Here is a 20,807-nt window from a genome sequence, read left to right as displayed (position 1 = left end):
GGAACATGGGGTGGGAACAAGAAAGACCGTGGCAAGAAGGAAAATTTGGTAATGAGTAGAAAGGACAATTTTACTTTTAAGACTTTGGCAGAGGAAGAGGAACATGGTTAGGAACACGAGAGACAGAGAATGTCTAATAGGTTTTTAGTTTCCCAACAGAGACACCACGTCTCAGACAGCATGACCTGACTCTGCAGCGTGCCAGGATTTAGCTTTGGCAGCATTAGACTTGAGGCAGGGCCTAGGAGCCCACCCACCAGGCTACAGCAGCCTAGAGCCTGAGATGCCCAGGAAAATGCCAGCTTCCTCATCTTCTGTCCCAAAAGCCATCAAAGTCCTAGCAATATTAATTCTCACGTGTTTCAATCCTTTCCTAGATGGTTGGTTTAGAAAACATGGCCACTACACCACTCTGGGTAACACTACTGCTATAGCAAATTATAATCTGTATTTCAGATAAGTAATTTACAAACATGTTTCCAAAATAAAGGCCACTTCTTGGCTGAGAACTGGCTGAATGGCACAGGGGATAACACTCTTTTCCCTAACCAACGAAGATACTGGTAACTAACAATGGTTTCTCTCAGTTTATTCTGTAGGTCATTATAGTCACAAAGTCCGGGCATTTTCCTTTGAAATGTGTCTTGATCAGAAACATATCACCATAACGCTTCGTGATCTGAGAATCTGTTTTTCATAACCAAGTCTCCTAAGAAATCAGCACCATCGTGAGGAGTCTTGCGTGACAAGTGGCATGCTTTGGCCTGGCAGTCCAACATACGACGGAGACACTCATCACGAAGAGCCTCCCACCCAGCCCGGACCTCCTCTCCAGGTCAGCACAGCCGCATACAAAGCCCTGGTCTGCAGTGGTGTTGCTCCTTACCAGGATCACCCGCAGAGGTTTTCACTGGCAAGGGCTGTGGCCTTCCACATTCTGATGCCTCCATTTAAATCACTCCAATGCATACCTGACTAAGAATCACCTATTTTGCTGGGCAAGCATAGCAGCATCTCAAAGAATTAAGTTTCTTATTCTTAAGCCAAACTGACCAAAAGACTACCACCATACAAAACCCTATCACCAAAATGTATAAGGAGACAAAGAAGCAGAAAACAGAGACTGCCATGTTGAAAGTGACTTAAGGGACACCCACTTTTGTTTACAACAGTATTCCTATCTTGTAACAAAGTTATCTGGTCCAAAATGCAGAATCTTAAAAATAACAAAAAACAAAACCACCAGCCTATTCCAGGCCCCTGCCCAGAACACAACACAAATAAACACGCTCCGCTTTCACACTCTAAGACACATGGGCACCCAGGTGGCTGACAGTCCTCTGCAGGTTCCATCCGTGACACAGAAGCTGGCGTCCGGATTCTGTTACTGGTTCTGAGTTCTAAGCTGAGGGTTGAAAGGCTCAATTCAAAGTCATGATCCCTATACTTTAAAAATATTATTTTGGGGGCTGGTGCCATGGCGTAGGGGGTAAAGCCACCACCTGCAGTGCGCTGGTTTGAGTCCCAGCTGCTCCACTTTCGATTCAGCTCTCTGCTATCTCCTAGGAAAGCCAAGAGGATGGCCCAAATCCTTGGGCCTCTGCACCCAGATGGGAGACCTGGAAGAAGCTCCAAGCTCCTGGCTCCTGGCTTTGGATAGGCCCAGCTCCGGCTGTTGTGGCCATCTAGAGAGTGAATTAACGGATGGAAGATGCCTCTCTCTCTCTCTGCCTCTGCAACTCTGTCTTTTAAAAAAATAAATAAATATTTAAAATATATATATATTCTTTTGCCTCCTAAAAAAATTAGGGCAACTAGAAACACTAATACAAGTACTTTAAATCTTTCAATACTGCTCTCTGGTGACTGCAAACAGCCCACCTTAATACTCCACGCCCACCCTCTATTCCAGTGGGTTGAAGGCTGAGTCAGCAGCAGTATACAACTTAAACAACAGAGCTTCTGGGGATGGGGATAGGGGTGAATCTTACCTTTGGTTTTTTGTTCCGTGACCTACAAAATAAACAGACATAAGTAAATAAGATTTGCTTTGCATTCAGTGCCTGCATTATAAGACTACTTTCATTCTGAAAAGTCATGTAATTCAAGCCGTCAGATACACAGGCATAGTGAAAATCCAGAAAAAAGCAGCTAGGAGTCAGCTGAGACATCCTTGTCAAGAGTATGGCCGTGTGTCCAGCTACAACTTACATGACCACCACTGGGAAGCATTCTAAAAATAATTTTTAAAGGTTTTAAAGCATTCAATACTCATTCAATGATGAAATCCTATACTGGGAATGGTGTTTGCCATTTTGATTACTGCGAGTAGAAAAAAATCAAATGGATATGGTCCAGAAACTAAATTAGCCACTGAAATAAACAGACCAAAAAATCCCTTGTAAGTATAGACTCAAACCCACAGTCTCAAATATGAAAACCAAAACCTCGGGGCCCATCCTGACAGGCAAGACAGGCTGTGCGGTAGGGAAGGCAGGGCTCGGAACCGAGTCTTGCCACCTCCCGACAGCAAGGGCTCGGTTTTCTGTTCTCTGCTGAATGGCAAAAGTAACATCATCTCCCTGCAAGGCAGTGTAAGGACTGCACCACACAGCGCTTGCCAATGCTCAATACATCACTGTTATCATCAAAGTTTATGCAAAGTAGACAAAGTACAGCAGTAACATGGAAACAGGCAAATCTCAAGCAAAGAATGGTTTGTTAAGAGTTCTTTCTACAGATACTAAACATCTATGGAAGCGATCAACCTGACAGGTTGTCGGGCTGAATACAACAATGGGTTTTTAGTTTGGAAACAGCAATTAGGAGCCACCTGCAGGAGGGGAAAACATGCCCCGTAACTTAAGCACAGCACAAACTTCACAGGCCATGCGAGGCGAGCAGGCCAGAATCCATTTCATTACTGAGATCAGGGGTGACTCTGGCTCCCTCTTCCCAGCTGCCAGTCTTCTGAAGCATTTTTTATACTGGTAATCCGACTTCTACAGTGTACAACTGTTCTAATTTTAAAGATGAACAGTACAAGCCTCTTCAGAAGCAGTGATCTGGCTGTCTGTGGCTGGAAGCTATGCTAGGTGGTGCAGGGTCACGTGGGAGGCTGTTTCTGTAGCCCACCAGCCTGCCTTGAAGAGGACCCCAGCACAGCACAGACCCGCTCCGAGCCTGACTCCAACGATCCGCCTGTGTGACTTCCTAGGGTGCCCCTCACATTCCCGCACTGCAGGACGAGCAAACAGTGCAGCCTGAATCTGTGGAATTCATTGTCTTAAAATGAACATGTTTCCTGGTCCTGGCTGCTATACGTTGCAATCCTACCAAAAATGCTGTGAGACGAGCGTAATTCTTCCACTGCCCCATTTACCGAAGGATGACACCAGTTCCTTGCGGTAACTGAGGCTTTATACCGTTGCTAACGTTTCTTAGAATGCCGTTTTGAAGAGCGGTTAAATGGAAGTTATTGCCTTCCCCAGCTGTAAGCAATGATCCCAAATGATGTCCAATATGTCCCACAATGTGGCTCTGTCAACAAAGAGCCGGGCCCTAGATGGGGGGAGACTGAATTATCAGGGCGCGGGCTCTGCTGACGCCAAACAACGCTCCTCCTCCTCTGGCAGCTCCAGCCTCCCGGAGGTGAATGCAGTCTTTCTTTGACACCTCTTCTCATGAAGGAAATCTGACAGTTGACTCAGGATGGCTCTGGAAAGAGCAAACCACCATCACCACTGAACACAGCAGGGCAAGTTCGTGGTTAATGTCTGTGTGGAAGTAATTCAATTTTAGCTTTAAGTAACAGTTTTTCCAGAAAATTACATCACTGTCTTTTGTTCTTTATTCTTCATCATTCATTTATTAAACAAATGTTTTTTGAATGACTGCTCAGTACCAGGCGCTTCCCAAGTTGCTGGCAATACAAACACAAAACCTGGAGAAACCCGAAGTCAGGGGAGGAAACAGGCACAGAGAGACGGCTGTGAAGCGACGGAGTCAGCAGCGTGGAAGGTGCGGCAGCTCTCCAAAGGGGCCCCACAGACGCTTGCTGACTGACTGAACGACCACACAATAGAACCTCTGGCACATTCCCTGCATTTCTTTGCATCGCAGCACATTTTGTGCCTCCCAGTCGAGGCACTGTCTTGACAATAAGGCTGGAAACCACTGAGATAATCGCATGGCGAGCTTTGTGCTCGCTCCTTAAACCTGCCAAATAGGAATTCAATTCTGAAATCAGGCAATGACTCAGTGTAATAAAATGATATCAAAGGCCATGCCTCAGTCGTGTCAGCCTAGACTGCAGCTGACATAGAACACCTCTGAGCAGAAATGGCTGAATCTGTGTTACTTGTGGTAACTTTCCTCTTTGCCATCACTTCTTGATCAGTCCTTCATGCAGATGCGAACACAATGGGGACTGTCCAGCTGCATCAACTGTTCTCTCCACATGAATAATCCTATTCACTCCTGAACATACACACACCCACATACACCCCACCCCCCCACACCCCTCACACACACACACCCCCCAACCCCCCCCACACCCCACACACACACCATCCTTCATTGTTTTTCAGAGATTTATTTGAAACACAAAGTTAGAGAGAGAGGGAGAGAGGAGAGAGAGAGAGAAAGAAAGAGATGGAGAGAGAGAGAGAGAGATCTTTCATCTGCTGGTTCACTCCCCAAATGGCCGTAATAGCCAAAGCTGGATCAGACCGAAGCCAGGAGCCACATCAAAGTCTTCCACATGGCTAAAGGGGACCAAGCCCTTGGGTCATCCTCTGCTGCTTTCCCAAGCACATTAGCAGGGAGCTGTTTTGGAAGTAGAGCAGCCAGGACTCAAACAGGTACCCATATGGGATGCCAGCCTCATAGGCTGAGGTTTGATCTACTACCCCAAAACGCCAACCCAACTGTGCTTCATTTTAAATCACTTTTCTGTCAGAATAATCTAGTGAGTTTGAGATGTGTGTGTGTGTTTCTCTATGTGTATGTGTATCACACACACACACACACAATATTTACCTATTTGAAAGAGAGAGAAGGAGAAGCAGAAAGAGAAAGATCTTCCATCCACTGGCTCACTCCCAAAATGACTGCAATGGTTGGGGCCAGGCCAAGCCAAAGACAGGAGCCAGGAACTCCATCCAAGTCTACCAATGCATGGCAAGGACCCAAGGACTTGGGCCATCTTCTCCTGCCTTCCAGGAACATTAGCAGGGAGCTGGATCATAAGTGGAGCAGCCAGGACTTGAAACAGCTCTCCAAATGGGATGCCAGCACTGCAAATAACGTCCTAACCTGCTGCACCACAATGCCAGTCCCTATAGATACATATTTCACTATTTTAGATATTGATGTTTTTAGTTCAACAGAAAGCAGTTGGGGCAGGAGTTTGACACAGTGATGAGCATCGGAGTCTGAGTGCTGGCTCCATCCTCCATTCCAGCTTCCCACTAATGCATCCTGGGAGGCAGCAGATCATGGCTCAAGTACTTGCTTTCCTCCCACCCACACGGCAGACCTGGACTGAGTGCAGGGCTCCTGGCTGCAGCCTGGTCCAGCTGTGGCTGCTGTGGGCATCTCGGGGGTGAACCAGGGGATGGAGATTTCTCTGCTTCTCTGCCTTTCAAATAAATGTTTTGTTTTTTTTTTTTTTTTTTAAATTAAGTTTAAAAAAAAAGAACACACAAAACAGTGTTATCTGTGTTGAGTGCAGGTGGAATGTATACTGTCTGACACAATCACTCTATTTGTTATTCTCTTGTTAGCAGTCTTTGCTCAGGGTTCCTGGTGTGTGGCCTAGTAACCATCCACTCCACAGACTGCAAAATTCAGTGTTTGTGCTACCACAGTAGACGAAACGTCTGAGCGCCCTGAAGGAAAGAAACCGTTCACTGAGGTTCAGTGTCACATGACTCCACTTGGGGGATTCCAAGAGTCCAGAGGTCACAGGGTCGAGGCCACCAATGCCCCATGGCTACTGAACCTGCATACTGCAGCCTCAGTGACAGCAGACGTGGCTGTGACGCCTGGAGACGTTAAAAAAAAAAAAAAAAACCCTCTGGGTTTTTATCTGGCTTCTTAATTCAGAGTCTTTATGACTCCAGAATTTTAGACAATTCAAGTTAGGATGAAAAGCTGCACGTGAGAAGCAGGTACAGCCGAGATGTGATGAGGAACAAACCACTATTAATAGAAACAGAACCATGACTGGAAGCAGACAGAATCTTAAAGAGTACTATGGTCTATTACAGCACCAAATAATAATGAATGTGCCTTTTAATTAAGTCACAAAGAAAAGATAAAATTCTGTTCCTATGTTTAAGATGGCACGGTTTTAAGTAATCCAATTCAGAAAATACCCTAGGATTTTCTTTGTGCTGGTACTCAGATATGATCTATTTCAGTATGAGAAACGCTGCATCGGAAATGCTTCCAGAGCCTCTGCCCCTTACCTGGCTCGTGTTCAACTGCACTGACTCTCAGTCTACACTTCCTGCTGAGCTCCTGGCACCACAGCAGGAGGCGCTGCTTCCCAGGTGCTGCAGGTAGTGGGAAGAACCATTAGCCAAGGCTCAAAGCAATCTCCTTGCCTCCAAAAAAGGTTCACAGGTAGCCCTGCTGAGCCAGGCCACATCAAAGGAAAGGTGAGGTGCAGGAAAGAGGCCAGAGCAAAGCAGGGCCAGGGCAGAGGGCACGCTGAAGCGAGGGGCGGGGCCTCTCACCACTGACAAACAGCTCAGCTGAGACCTGACTGCCAACAGCTGTCAACCCTGTCACTTTTCCTTTTAGCATTTCTCCTTTTTCTCTAAGCAAATCCCTCAAAGCTGTGCAATGACATAACCCTGAGAGCACTCGCAGACCCTCTAGATCCTTCCTGAGGGGCTTCCACACGCAATCATTAAAACGTACGCGCACCTAACCAACAATGGGCAGGCCAAAAAGGACACCAGGATAGCAAGTGTTGTAAAGTTATTCTATAAACTTGCTTAAGAAAATGGAGATTCAGAGGTGGGTGTTTGGCATAGTAGTTAAGATGCCACTTGGGAAGCTGGCAACCCGTATGGAAGTCTCTGGGTTTCAGTCCAGCTTCTTGTTAACGTATACTCTGGGAGGCAGCGGGTGATGAACCAAGTTCCTGGGTTCCTGCCACGCATGTGGGAGACTCAGACTGAGTTCCTGGTGCCTCATTTCAGCCTGGCCAAGCCCTGGCTAATGTGGGCATCTGGAGAGTGAATCAACTAATGAAGAACCCGTCTGTTGGGAGGGAGGGAGGGAGGGAAAAGAGGGAAGAGGGCAGAAGAGGGGAGGAGAAGGGGAGAGGGGAGGGAGGGAGGAGAGAGAAGAGGGAAGAGCGAAGAGGGCAGACAGGAGAGGGAGGAAGGGAGGGAGGGAGGGAGGAGAAAGGAGAGAGAAGAAGGAAGAGGGAAGAGGGCAGACAGGAAAGGGGGGAGGGGAGGGGAGGGGAGGAGGGGAGGGAGATGCCTGGAGAGGGGGAAGAAGAAGGTGGAAAGGAGGAAGGAAGGATCCACAGATGGGATGGAGCAAAGGAGGAATGGAAGAAGGGAGGGAGGAGGGAAGAGAGATGGAGATTCGATTATGATACAAACAAGGAAATAGGACAATAGTTGTGAGTCACGTTACTCTCTTGCCTTTGTCAATACCGTTTACTGTTGTTATCCTAAAATCAGCTGCGACATTATCCAACATCTACATTGTGGTACAAATGCAAGCCTTGAATTTTATCCCAATTTGAGTCTTAAAACTCTTAAACAGGCCGGCGCCACGGCTCATTAGGCTAATCTTCTGCCTGCAGCGCCGGCACTCCGGGTTCTAGTCCCGGTTGCTCCTCTTCCAGTCCAGCTCTCTGCTGTGGCCCAGGAGTGCAGTGGAGGATGGCCCAAGTGCTTGGGCCCTGCACCCGCATGGCAGACCAGGAGGAAGCACCTGGCTCCTGGCTCCTGGCTTCGGATCGGTGCAGCACGCCGGCCATGGCAACCATTTGGGGAGTGAACCAACGGAAGGAAGAGCTTTCTCTCTGTCTCGCTCTCTAACTCTGCTTGGTTAAAACAACAACAACAACACTCTTAGATAAATGTCTCAAGCAGTATTACTGAGAGGTCAGGTGTCCAGACCAGACAGCTACTTATTCTGGATGCTCGGCAGCCCTGGAGACAGATCTGATGGATTAAAACCTACCTTCTGAGTGGCTTCTTTTTTCTTCTTATCCTCTTTCTTCCTTTTCTTGTCTTCCATTAACTGTTCTTCCCTTTCTTGCTCCTTCTCTCTGTGAAGGCAATGTCACACCAGAAGGTTAGGCATGCATCCTCACAACCCATTCCTGTAGCCAAGGAAACGCTTGTAAGGCGTCTGCCAGGCAACAGCTCCTCGCCGTGACTGAGCAGGACACTCGGCGTTACTCGCCGCATCTCGTAATTCCCACACCTTGGTTTATCACTCCTCTTATAAAGGATTAATCTATTTCCACACAGCAAAAGGCCTGACTTGAATATGACAATATCCATTGGCTTCTCAATATTTCTCACACACAACCAGTCTATTAGGTCAATGGCGGTGCACAGCTATGTGTCATAATTTATGTGTCCCCGTGACACCTTCAGGGTAGTGTACCTGGGAAAGTAGCAGAGGATGGCCCAAGTACTTGGGCCCCTGCACCCAGGTGGGAGATCCAGATAAAGTTCCTGGCTTTGGCCTGGCCCAGCCCTAGCCCTTGCAGCCATTTGGGGAGTGAACCAGTGGATGGAAGATCTCCCTGTCTCTCCCTTTCTCTCCATATTCTGTGTTTCAAGTAAATAAATAGATCTTGAAAAAAAAAAAAAAGATAAACTGTTGTTGAAATCCACACCTAGTTTTTTCATAATATGTACTTTTCATGAACTTCTTTGAAAACAATAATATGCATGGATTTGAACAAAAAAATTTTTTTGCAACAAAATAAAACTTACCCTTTAATTCACTTTTCCACAGACTTTCTGGAGTATCCTCTGAGTAACCACTGGATGTTAACAACTTCAAGGCTAAGGTAAGAAACTCCAAACTCAGTCCTCACTGAATTTCAGAACTGCAAGGACAATCAGTGATGGAGCCCCCGTCCCCCAGAATGCTGGGCAGATACTGCCTGTGGTACTTAGAGATTTTTTTTTTTAACATTTAACATTTATTTATTTACTTGGAAGGCAGAGTGACAGAGAGAAAAGGAGAGACAGAGAGATCTTCCATCCACCAGTTTACTCCCCAGTTGCCTGTAACAGCCAGAGCTGGGCCAGGCCAAAGCCAGGAATTTCATGAGGGCTCCCACAGGGGTGCAAGGACCCAAGTATGTGAGGCCATCATCTGCTCCCTCTGAGGCACATCAGTAGGGAGCTAGACCAGAAGCAAAGAGTAACCGGGGCTCAAACCAGGCCCTCTGATATGGAATATGGATGACCCAGGCAGCAGTTTAACCCACGGAGTGCAATGCCTGCCCTCATTTTAGGGGGCCCAGCACACCAAATCATGATTCTTTTTTATTTTTTTATTTTTTTATTTTTGACAGGCAGAGTGGACAGTGAGAGAGAGAGACAGAGAGAGAAAGGTCTTCCTTTGCCGTTGGTTCACCCTCCAACGGCCGCCGCTGCAGCCGGCGCACCGCGCTGATCCGATGGCAGGAGCCAGGATCCAGGTGCTTTTCCTGGTCTCCCATGGGGTGCAGGGCCCAAGCACCTGGGCCATCCTCCACTGCACTCCCTGGCCACAGCAGAGAGCTGGCCTGGAAGAGGGGCAACCGGGACAGAATCCGGCGCCCCGACCGGGACTAGAACCCGGTGTGCCGGCGCCGCAAGGTGGAGGATTAGCCTATTGAGCCATGGCGCCGGCCACCAAATCATGATTCTACAGGTATCACCTAGAGTAAGGTCAAATTAATTAAGTTAAAGAACAAAGTTATGCAAATAACAGATATGCAAATAGGGCAAAAACCACCAAGATGGTTCCTGAAGGTGCTAAGTTTGGCAAGTGGAGATACAGTTCAAAACCCTCAGTTTGCACAGAAGCAACTTTGAACCAAAACCAAGGTCAGGCATGTGCACTTAATATTGTATTTACAGAGAGTAAGCCTTCTTTAATTGCTTTAGCTACAGTTGTCACTGCCTTTTTCCACAATCACAAAGATTGGCCTTTCTCCTTCTGTCGCTCTGGGTACAAATATACAAAATATACAAAATTTACATCCTTAAAGTAACCTGCATGAAAACTTTATGAATACAATCAGAGGAAGAGTTTACTTAATATTTGATGCTGGAGTCAGATTCTATATGCGTACATCAAAGTGTGAAACTCTGTACCACTTTATGGAAGTGACCGGGGGCTGGTGTTATGGCGAAGTGGATAAAGTGTGCTGCCTGAGATGCCCACATCCCGTATGGGCACTATTCCACTTTCGAGTTCCAGCTGTTCTACTTCTAATCCATCTCCCTGCTAAAGTGCCTGGGGAAGCAGCAGAGGATGGCCCAAGGGCCTCTGCACTACCTGGGAGACCCGGAAGCTGCTCCTGGCTCTAGCCTGACCAGCCCCAGCTGCTGTGGCCTTTTGGGGAGTGAACCAGCAGATGGAAGACCTTTCTGTCTCTCTTTCCCTTTCTCTCTCTAACTCTGCCTTTCAAACAAGTAAAATATATCTTTAAAAAAATGACCTTAGAAAACTGGCAGTATGGGCGCTGCCATCTGAGTCGCCTGCTTCCACATCCTGTTACACTCCACTCTGAGAGTCTCTCTCTTCCTCTGGCTTCAGGCTGGGGTTCCTCATGCCCATGTTACTGATATTTGGTTTCCACATTTTATAGTGAAAACAACTACAGTAAAGAAGCAACCACAACCTGAATGTCTCTCCTACTTCAATGTTTAGTGCATTATAAAAGCACTAAGTTGCCACTTTTTCACAAATCTAAAATTATTCTGAAATCAAAAGTTTATCTGAAAAAATGCAATGTAAAAATAGCCTGCAAGTTTTTCCTGAGACACATTCTTAAAAAACAACTAACCTATTCAAGTATTTTTCCTACAAACAGGTAATTCAAGGAAGAGACTGAAAGTCATGCTCACTAGAAGGGGATTTATTTCCAGAACAAATATTTTCCAGAGCTTTCCAGGAGACGGCTGTGCTTGCACCCTGACTCTTGCCACGCATCTTGGTCGAGTGCAGCCTTCCCTTGCAATTTCACCTCCTTAGAAGAACCTGTTTTGCCAACCCAACTTACAAACCTGCTATGATTCCACGAATCCCACAGTGCAGGATTCGGCTTTCTTCTGGCTCAGCCTCTGGGGAGCTTCACCAGGCCCTGTGCTGAGTCATAGCCCATACACAGTAAGGAGGGCATCCCTGTAGGAGCTGACGGACGCCGGCTACGCGCAGGGCGACCAATCAATAAGTAAGACACAGATTGCTCACTGTTGAAAACCGGAGCTACCAAAAATGCAAATAAGCCCTGTAGGGTTGGATCCAAACTAGTTATTGGCATGAACTCAAGGCTTTCACTAAATGTAGACGGCTATCATACTGAACACAGAAGTCACCTTGCCTGCAGATTTCTGGGAGTATGTATTTCTTCACGCACACACACACCTAGCTCCATCAATGCAATGTTGAGATGGCAGCCAACACACGCAGCACCCAGGCTGGTGGCCTCTAACTATTAATATTTAATAAAAGAATCGGAGTTCTCTGGAAAAAGCGCTAATTCTATGGCTAGGGCGAGGGAAGTTCAAGATGGAACTAGACTATAGATTTGCCAAAAAGCAGGAAGTGCTCCAAGACTAGACCATGTTAAATAGTCTCAGAGGACAGGTCAGAAGGGGCTCCTACAAGCCAAATCTGGGACAAGACAAGCATCACAACAAATGACAGTAAGAGATGGTGAGCCACTACAGAAAACAGAGAAATATGAACTGACGCAGAGAGAATAAACCAAGTGATGAGGAACAGAATAGTCACAACTTCAAAGCATCTCCCATAAAATACTTCTTAATCAGAAAGGGGGAAATAGTACCAAGGAGAAGCCTGGCCGACACTATCTTAATCACCTAGGGCCCAAACTGAGACTGTGAATTACCTGGGACAATGCTGTGGCACCACGTCCGCCACATGCCTTTCAAACACGTGCGACCCAGCTATGACCAGGAGGAAACGCCGCGTGGCTCCCTGCCGAGGGGCACTCTACACGGCTACAGGGCAACGGGTGTGCAGTCATCAAGGACGTGCCAGGCAAGGAAAGACTGAGGCACTGTCCCACACAGGAATGGGACCAGAGACTTAACCCAGCACACTTTCCCTACTGGGGCGAGTGTCCCCCTTGAGGGGCTGCGAGCCAATGGCAGAAGTGGGTCACTGTTGCTGGGCCCCACCCCCACCCAGCGCACAGTCCCCTGCGGTTCCACAGGAATGTTCTTCTTTGTCAGAAAGACACTAGAAAGGGTTGTGGGAAGGGCTGCTGGCAAAGGGCAGTGGGTCAGCAGTTTATCCTCAAATGAATCAAAGGCTTTTTAAAATCATACAAGTCCAAACTCTGTAAATTCGAGATTGTTTCCAAAAAGAAAACAAGATCCAAACAAAAACCACAAAACGATTGCCCTGGCAGCACCCCAGATCAAGTCACAGAGAACTCTCGAGGGATTCCACCACGTGGCACTCACTACTGTTGAAAACTTCTGTTCTGAGTTCTAGTTTAAATCTACACTTTATGATATTATTACCTGGCTTCCACCTCAAAAATCCAATCTCCCATCCAGGGCCAAATACAAACACAAGGAGTGGGACCCGTTCTGCCATCACCCACTCATGAGAAGAGCATGAGAACTCACTCCCGTCCTCCCTCCCTCTTCTCCCAAATCGCCACGCGGTTCAGCCGACACGTCTGCTTAGTGTTCACTGAGGGTCTGCCACGTGCCAGGCAACACCATGGGCATCCACACTTCCTCGCCTGTGAAGACTCCCACGTGAGTGACCTGCAGGCACGTGTGGAATATGGAGCCCCTCAGACTCACAGCGCTCCAGACCTCCCAGTCACACCCAGGGCTGCCAGCCCAAACCCATCTCCTTCACTGAAGGGGGCGTGCTGTACCAAGGTTCTCTGTGCGTGTCCGGACAGGTGGATGTTAGGGAGCCCTCGCCCAGGAGCTGGGATCTAACACCAGGCACCAGCACTGGCCTCTGCAGTGGACAAGTCTGTTACCACTTCAGCTTACTTCTTGTCGGTCCTGGAGGAACAGGTGCTGCGTGGGTGAGCAAAGGATACAGCAAGTGCAAATACAGCAATCTAAAATAAACACAGGATGGTAGAACGCCAGGGGACTCTCACAGACCTCTAGGTGAAGGAAGACTACAATGGCATTTTCTTCTTTGCTTTTCACAGGATCCATCGGCGGAGAGAAGCAGAAGTGATCTTTTTCAGGATGGGCACTATCTGAGAGGAAAGGAAGGTGCCCGTCCTTCCACGGAGCTGAGGCACGGCAGTCCCCTCCTGCTCTGCATGCAAGTTCAGAACACTCAGGAGCCCGGGCTGATGTTCCTGAAGGATAACCACACCAGAGCCCTGCCCTGCAGTGCCAGGCCGTGTGGGTAAGCTACGAGCAGCAGCCACTGTGCCGCAAACCCCAGCGCAGGCCCTGGCAGCCGCTGGCAGCCGCACCACATCCCCCTTTGTCATCAGCCATTTCGCATGTCAGCCATAAAAGCCAGCCTCCTTGTTATTTATTTTTTTTGAAAGGCAGAGAGACACATATACACTGATGGCCAAAGATCTCCCACTCACTGCTTCACTTCCCAAACGCCCACAACCACCAGGGCTGGGCCGGGGTGAAGCCAGCAGCCAGGAACTTAATCCAAGTCTCCCACATGGGTGGCAGGGACATACACACTTGCATCATGAACTGCTTCCTCTCAGGGTGTGCATTAGCAGGAAGCTAGAATCAAAGAGGAGCTGGACTCAAATCCTGGCACTCAGAAATGGGATGCAGGCATGCCAGGCACCCAAATGCCTGCCTCTCCACCCTCCTGTTAGCTGCACAGCACACTCTGCCCACCATCAAGTCCTGACTCAAGGTCCACTTGCTTCCATGAATCCTTCCCTAAGAACTCCAATTCCAAAGAAATTTGCCATATTCCGTGTACCCGGTAGCTGTGGTCCATGCCTCCCGGGTCGCCCTCAAGGTAAATGCAGTCAGTCATCGCAGCACCAGAGCAGGTGAAATGGCTTCTGGAGCATGCTGCTGTCACAGGAGCAGAGCCTGCCCTGGGTGCTCGGCTGTGTTCTCCCTGTCATCTTCCAGGGTGCCCAGGAACAGACTCAATCCTCCAATAAACATTTACTGTCACTCCACATGACCCAGATGCTTCCCTAAGCCCTGAGGGTAAGGCGGAGACAAAACCAAGCTGCAGGTCCCAGAAGATTCACTTTTTAGTGAGGGAGACAGCAACAAACAAGGGAAGGAAATGTATGTTCAGGTGGCAACAGTGCCCCCAAGGGGACAGGCAGAGTGAGCAGAGGGAGAAAGACAGGCAGGGGAGAGGGCACTTTGCATGTGATGGCTAGGAAAGGCCGCCCTGACCACGTGGTTTCCTGGAGAACACTCCAGACAGAGGGAACAAGTGGAGAGGAGGAAGACGCTGTGACTGAGGAAGGGCAAGGTGGATGCAGCGCAGGGGACGAGGCAGGCAGAGGACAGAGGGGCGTGCACCGTGAACTCAGAAAACGGCCTTCAGTCACAAGGCCCGCGCTCTCATCCAGGTGTTGACTCCGTGAGACTGACGGCTTCTGTACTCACCAGGCGTCAGCACGCCCTCCTCCAGTGCACCCAGCACACTGTGGGACTTGGGGACCAACCTTACTCTTGTCTGTGTGCTTGGCACAAATGCCAGGAACACAGAACGGCCTCCAAACAAATGTTAGTGAAAAGCACAATTCAGAGCGAGCCAGACTTCTACACCTTCCAAGGGAGATGTGCTTCATCTAACACACACAGACGGACAGAACACCTGGGACAGGGACAGAACACCTGGGACAGAACAGTGGGAAAAGACAGTCCCTACCCTCAGGGGGCAGACAGCCCACAATGGCAGGAGATCATGACAAATGTTACACAGAGTAAAGCTGGGAGTGGGCATTTAGCCTAGTGGTTAAGAAGCCCCTATCAGGGGCCAACGCTGTGGTGCAGCAAGTTAACTGCCATCTGCAGTACCAGCACCCAGTATGGGCGCCAGTTCAAGTCCCAGAGGCTCCACTTCAGACCCAGCTCCCTGCTAACATACCTGGGAAAGCAGCAGAGGATAGCCCAAGTGCTTGGGGCCCTTCAGCCGTGCGGGAGACCCAGAAGAAGCTCCTGGCTCCTGGCTTTGGCCTGGCCCAGCCCTGGTGGTTGCAGCCATTTGGAGAGTGAACCAGAGAACGGAAGATCTCTCTCTCTCTCTGTCTCTCTGTAATTCTGACTTTCAAATAAGTAAATAAATCTTCAAGAAAACAAGCAAAGATGCCCACATCCCATACTGTAGTACCTCGGATCCATTTGTAGCCCTGGCTCCTGACTAACTCAAGTAACTGGATTCATGTCACCCACATGGGAGGCCTGGATTGAGTTCCAGGTTCCCACTCATCCCAGCCTCAGCTGTTGTAAGCATTTGGGAATTTGGGAGCTCTTCTCTATTTGTCTCTCTACCTCTCAAATAAATTTCAAAAAAGAAAGCTGGATTCCATCGCACAGTAGTGTTGAGTACTATAATAATGTACTGTATATTTTTCTTCCAAGAAAAGAAAAAAACCCATAGGCTTGAAGAAAGAATTTTGAATGAAGAAGTGATAAATGCTTGAGATGATAAATGTCCACCCTAACTGGGCATTACATAACATACTCATATATGGAAATATCGAGTGGTACATATAAATATGCACAAGTTTATATGTCAGGTAAAATTGTTATGAAAGTTTAAAAGAGTAGAGCTGGTTGTAGGATAGCAGGAAAAGCTGCCACCTGTGACACTGGCATCCCATGTGGGTGCGGGTTCATCCCATTCATGGCCCAGCTGCTCCACTTCCAATCCAGCTCCCTGCTAATGACCTGGGAAAAAAGATAGCCCCGGTTCTTAAGCCCCTGCCACCCACTTGGGAGATCCAGACAAAGCTCCTGGCTTTGGCCTGGCCCAGCCCTGGCCACGGTGGCCATCTGAGGAGTGAACCAGTGGATGGAAGGTCTCTCTCTGTCTCTCCCTCTCTCTCCGTAATCCTTTCTTTTCTTTTCTTTTTTTTAAATGTATTTATTTATTTGAAAGTCAGAGTTACAGAGATAGGGAGAGACAGAGAGAGAGAGATCTTCCATCTGTTGGTTCATTCCCCAAATGGCCACAATTGCCAGGGCTGGGCCAGGTTAAAGGTAGGAGTCAGGCGCTTCATCCAGGTCCCCCATGTTGGTAGCAGAGATCCAAGTACTGGGATATTTTCCAATAACTTTGTTAGGCCATTAGCAGGGAGCTGGATTGGAAGTAGAGCAGATTGAATCAGCACCCATACAGGATGCCAGTGTTGCAGGCAGTGGGTTTACCCACTATGCCACAATGTAGGACCCAACCCTAACTTTCAAATAGATAAATAAATCTTTGAAATAAAATTTATTTTCTTAAGATTTATTTTTATTTATTTTGGAAGACAGAGTTACAGGGCGGGGTGGGGTGAGGACAGAGAGGTCTTCTACCTACTGGCTCACTCCCCAAATAGTACAACTGCCAGGGCTGGGCCAGGCCGAAGCCAAGATCCTGGAGCTTCTTCTGGGTCTCCCACGTGGGTGCAGGGCCCAAGGACTTGGGTCACCTGCTGCTGCTGTCCCAGGTGCATTAGCAGGGAGCTGGATGGGAAGAGGAGCAGCCGGGACTCGAATCAGTATGGGATGCCGGTGCTGCATGAGGGGGGTTAATCCACTACGCCACAGCGCTGGCCCCTGAAATAATTTTTTTTGACAGGCAGAGTGGACAGTAAGAGAGAGAGACAGAGAGAAAGGTCTTCCTTTGCCGTTGGTTCACCCCCCAATGGCCTCTGTGGCTGGTGTGCTGCGGCCGGCGCACCGCACTGATCCGAAGCCAGGAGCCAGGTGCTTCTCCTGGTCTCCCATGGGGTGCAGGGCCCAAGCACTTGGGCCATCTTCCACTGCACTCCCGGGCCACAGCAGAGAGCTGGCCTGGAAGAGGGGCAACCGAGACAGAATCCAGCACCCTGACCGAGACTAGAACCCGGTGTGCCGGCGCCGCTAGGCGGAGGATTAGCCTATTGAGCCGCGGCGCCCTGAAATAAATTTTTAAAAAGTTCCACAAATAGAACACTTTAGATTTAAAAAAAAAAAAAAAGGAAGAAAAAAAAAACACCCAGATAAGGTGCTGTCCAAGAGTGAAGGGAAGGGAAACGCGAGGCGCTCACCCCTTCCGTGAGGCATGACGTCCAGGCAGAGACCTAAAGAAAAGAAACGTCTCTTGAAGTGGCCAGGCAGAGGGAAGAGTGAGCAGCAGGACCCTGCCATGGGCGAGCGTGGGACAGGGACTCTGCCCCATCGCGCTCCCACACGTGGAGCTGGAGTTGGCGGTGCTTCCTCAGCGGCAGCCACGTCTGCAGCCCAGAACCAGGCATCTTACTTAACGCTTCCCTTCTGCCTCACTCATCACCTCGGGGCCTGCCAGATGCCCCATGCTGCCCGGAGGCGTCCGCCTCCTGGAGCTTTCCGTGCGACTTTTCACGCTGCTGGGTCTCGCCTCCATCTCTGCTGCACTTTGGGGAACTCTGAGGAGTGTGCAGTGGTTGTGATGCCTGAAGGAACCAGAACCTCGGACACGTGAACTCAGCTTCTTAGAATCCAGGCAGGAGATGAACATCTTTGCACCTCCCAGAAGACACGACGAAGCATGCCCGAAGCCCGTCGTGTCAAACGTGAAGGACAGACAGCGCTGACAAGTGCACGTCCACCAGTGCCCCCCGAGGCATACGACTCTGAGAACCTCACAGCAACAAACAGCCAGGACTCAACAGGCAGGTGAGTCGAGACACCCAGGCGCACCTTCCTTTCCTCAAATTCAGTGTCAAAGCCTGCCCTGGCTCTCCGCGGTCAGTCAGTGTGGCCGCGCCTTGGGGCCTAGGGTTTGGAACCAACTCTCAGCATCCAGGCAGATGTGAATGGAGCAAGTCCATCTGTGAAGAACAACGATGAGCTTGACCAAGAAAAGCAAGAGACTGCTACTACTCCAGCCACTGGGAGGCATCTCCAGGGAGCCATGCCGAGATCGGCCAACCCCGAAGGCCACATGCTGCAAGATCCCATTTATGTTCCATTCCTGAATGATCCGGGTGGCTGTCAGAGGTGGTGAGGCAGGGAGGGAGACGGTGTGGTTCTAAAAGGAGAGGCACTGGTGTGCTCTGTGCTGATGGACTGGTCCTATACTCTGAGGGTGGTGGTGGATATGTGCCCCCTACTTGTGATGCAACTGTACACAATCACACACACATGCACACACAGGCAAACTGGAGGAAGCAGATTGCACCCGTGTCCCAACCCTGGCTATGCCGCTCTCTACAGTTCCACAGGAAGTGAGCACTGGGGAAACTGGGTAAAGGACACATGGGTCCTCTGTGCCATTTTTTACAACTTAGTGCTACTCTACAATTATCTCAAAAATTCCAACTAGAAGAAAGAGCTTCAAACTCATCTTTTGATTCCTATTTAAAACTGTTTCAAAGACTTCAACTTGAAGACATTTTGTTAGTAGCTCTTTATGGAAACCACGTCAGAGTCCAGAGGAATTTTGGAAATTGTTTAGTTCTGACGTGGACAGAAATGCATTTCCAAAAATAGTCTAGAAACTACAATTCAATGTAACACGTTCCAACTGGTACAGTTTTACTGATCAGGTATTGCTTGTCTTATGTAAGTGACAGACGGCAGGAGAGTATTCAGTGCTGCCCTGCAATTGTTTTCCTGACAGCTTCTGCGACACAGCAGTCCCGCAAGCTGCTACTTCACTCTGTGGTGGGCACGCACGCCAGCTGGGTCAATGCCGATTCCCAGACCCCTGCCTGTTCCCAGACTCCCCAACCCCTAGAGGTCCCAGCCCCATTTAGGCTCTGCCAACAAGGTGTGCTTGTGTGGCTTTATGGAGCACACAGGTCGCTCATTTCCTCAGGAAGCAGGGCAGGGACGCCGGGGTCCTACAGCCTGCACCTGCCGACGGCTGCCGACTGCACAGGGAGAAGAGAAAGCTTCCTTGAGGTCACACCTGAGGCGAGGTGCTGGGACGCACCTGCGCTCCAGCCGCTCCAGGCATCACCACAGACCGAGGGAGAGACGCTACTGTCAGCACCCCAAGAACTCTGCCCAAAAAGACCTAACAGGGCTTTTCAAAGCTCAGGGAATATTTCTGACTTGTACAGACATGTATTTCCTTAAAATTCACAAAACAGTGAGACAATAACTAGGTACAAACCATTACCAATCATGACCAATTAAGAATTAATGCTACCACATGCCTATTTGCAGTGAGAAAAATTAACAAAAGGAGCATAACAAAAGGAGTTAAGCAAAGTGCTCAAAGTAACCATTTAGAATGTTTTTAATTAAAAATGCACACAAAAAAGGAGAGCACATTGGACTATATCCATTGAGGAGAAGAAATTACATAGCAGAGTCCTCCAAATATCTATGCTGGATCTGTTCTCAACATTTTTTTCATTTGCTGGATCTCACTGAGGGAATTTAATGGGATGCTAATGTAATTTGCACACGATATTAAATTAGAAGACAACGACAAACAGAGCTGGGGCAAAGAAATCATTCAGACTATGTGGCTAACAGGAAGAAAAGAGTCAGGCTAAACCTAAAACTGTAAGGTTATTACATTTTTTCACTCATTTAGAACCACAGAATTCTCCTGCCTTGAGTTTTATCTTGTGACAGGAGACAGGCAATCACCCGTGCACAAAGGCAGCACAGCACCTTCTCGTGTGGCCTACCTTCCTCTCAGAGGCCATGCAAAGCAATGCTTCTCGCACACTAAAATGCAGCTGCTCACTAAGCAGGAGTGGGGTGGGACCTACAAGTCTGTACTCTATCAAGCTCTGTCGCATTTTGGGTAGCACAGGTGTAATGCACTCAGCTGTTTCTTTCCCATAAAATACAGAACTGTAGTCATTCCTCACTGAATAATAACCACATCAATAGCAAGATTAAGTCTTGATATTCCAATTGGTGTTTCAATGCTGGGTTAGTACTATCTTTATGAAAGTAGTTTAAAAATTTATTTTATTATTTATTTGAAAGGCGGCATTACAAAGAGACAGAGACAGAGGTCTTCCATCTGCTAGTTCATTCCCCAGATGGTTGCAATAGCCAGGACCTGGGACTCCATCTAGGTATCCCCCATGGGTGGCAAGGGCCCATGCACTTGACCTCTTCCATTGCCTTCCTAGGCATATTAGTCGAGAGCTGGATCAGAAGTGGAATAGCTGGGACTCAAACTGGCACTGATATGGGATGCCAGTGTCACCCATGGTGGTTTAACTGCTGTAGCACAACGCAGGCCTCTATGCATCCCAAACTAGAGTGCTTGGTTTGAGTTTGGTCTAATACATTCCCTGGGATGCAGCAGGTGATGGCTCAAGTACTTGGGTCCCTGCCACCCACATGGATATCCAGATTGAGTCAGGGCTCCTGCTTCTAGCCTGGCCCAGCCCTGCCTGTAGCAAGCATCTGAAGAATGAAGCATAGGATGAATGA

General features: G+C 48.6%; 1 protein-coding gene across 11 annotated transcripts in view; it reads right to left on the bottom strand.

Moving 5' to 3' along the window:
- The window catches only part of TNRC6B (trinucleotide repeat containing adaptor 6B), a 287,810-nt gene that overhangs the window by 64,372 nt on the left and 202,631 nt on the right, over positions 1-20,807 (bottom strand). For 10 of the 11 annotated variants that reach the window (XM_051834072.2, XM_051834078.2, XM_051834074.2 and 7 more), the window contains 2 exons: positions 8,218-8,305; positions 1,992-2,013 (listed from right to left, as the gene is read on the bottom strand). In XM_051834072.2, the coding sequence (XP_051690032.1) occupies positions 1,992-2,013; positions 8,218-8,305 (110 nt within the window). Of the gene's footprint in view, positions 1-1,991; positions 2,014-8,217; positions 8,306-8,984; positions 9,052-20,807 lie in introns of those variants that run through there. The other variant, XM_070052957.1, reaches the window with a different exon arrangement.

The sequence above is a fragment of the Oryctolagus cuniculus genome, chromosome 11 (genome assembly GCF_964237555.1).
Source record: "Oryctolagus cuniculus chromosome 11, mOryCun1.1, whole genome shotgun sequence".
NCBI classification, from domain to species: domain Eukaryota; kingdom Metazoa; phylum Chordata; class Mammalia; order Lagomorpha; family Leporidae; genus Oryctolagus; species Oryctolagus cuniculus.
Note: the sequence above shows the minus strand (reverse complement) of the source record. Positions and strands in the feature narration are given on the sequence as shown.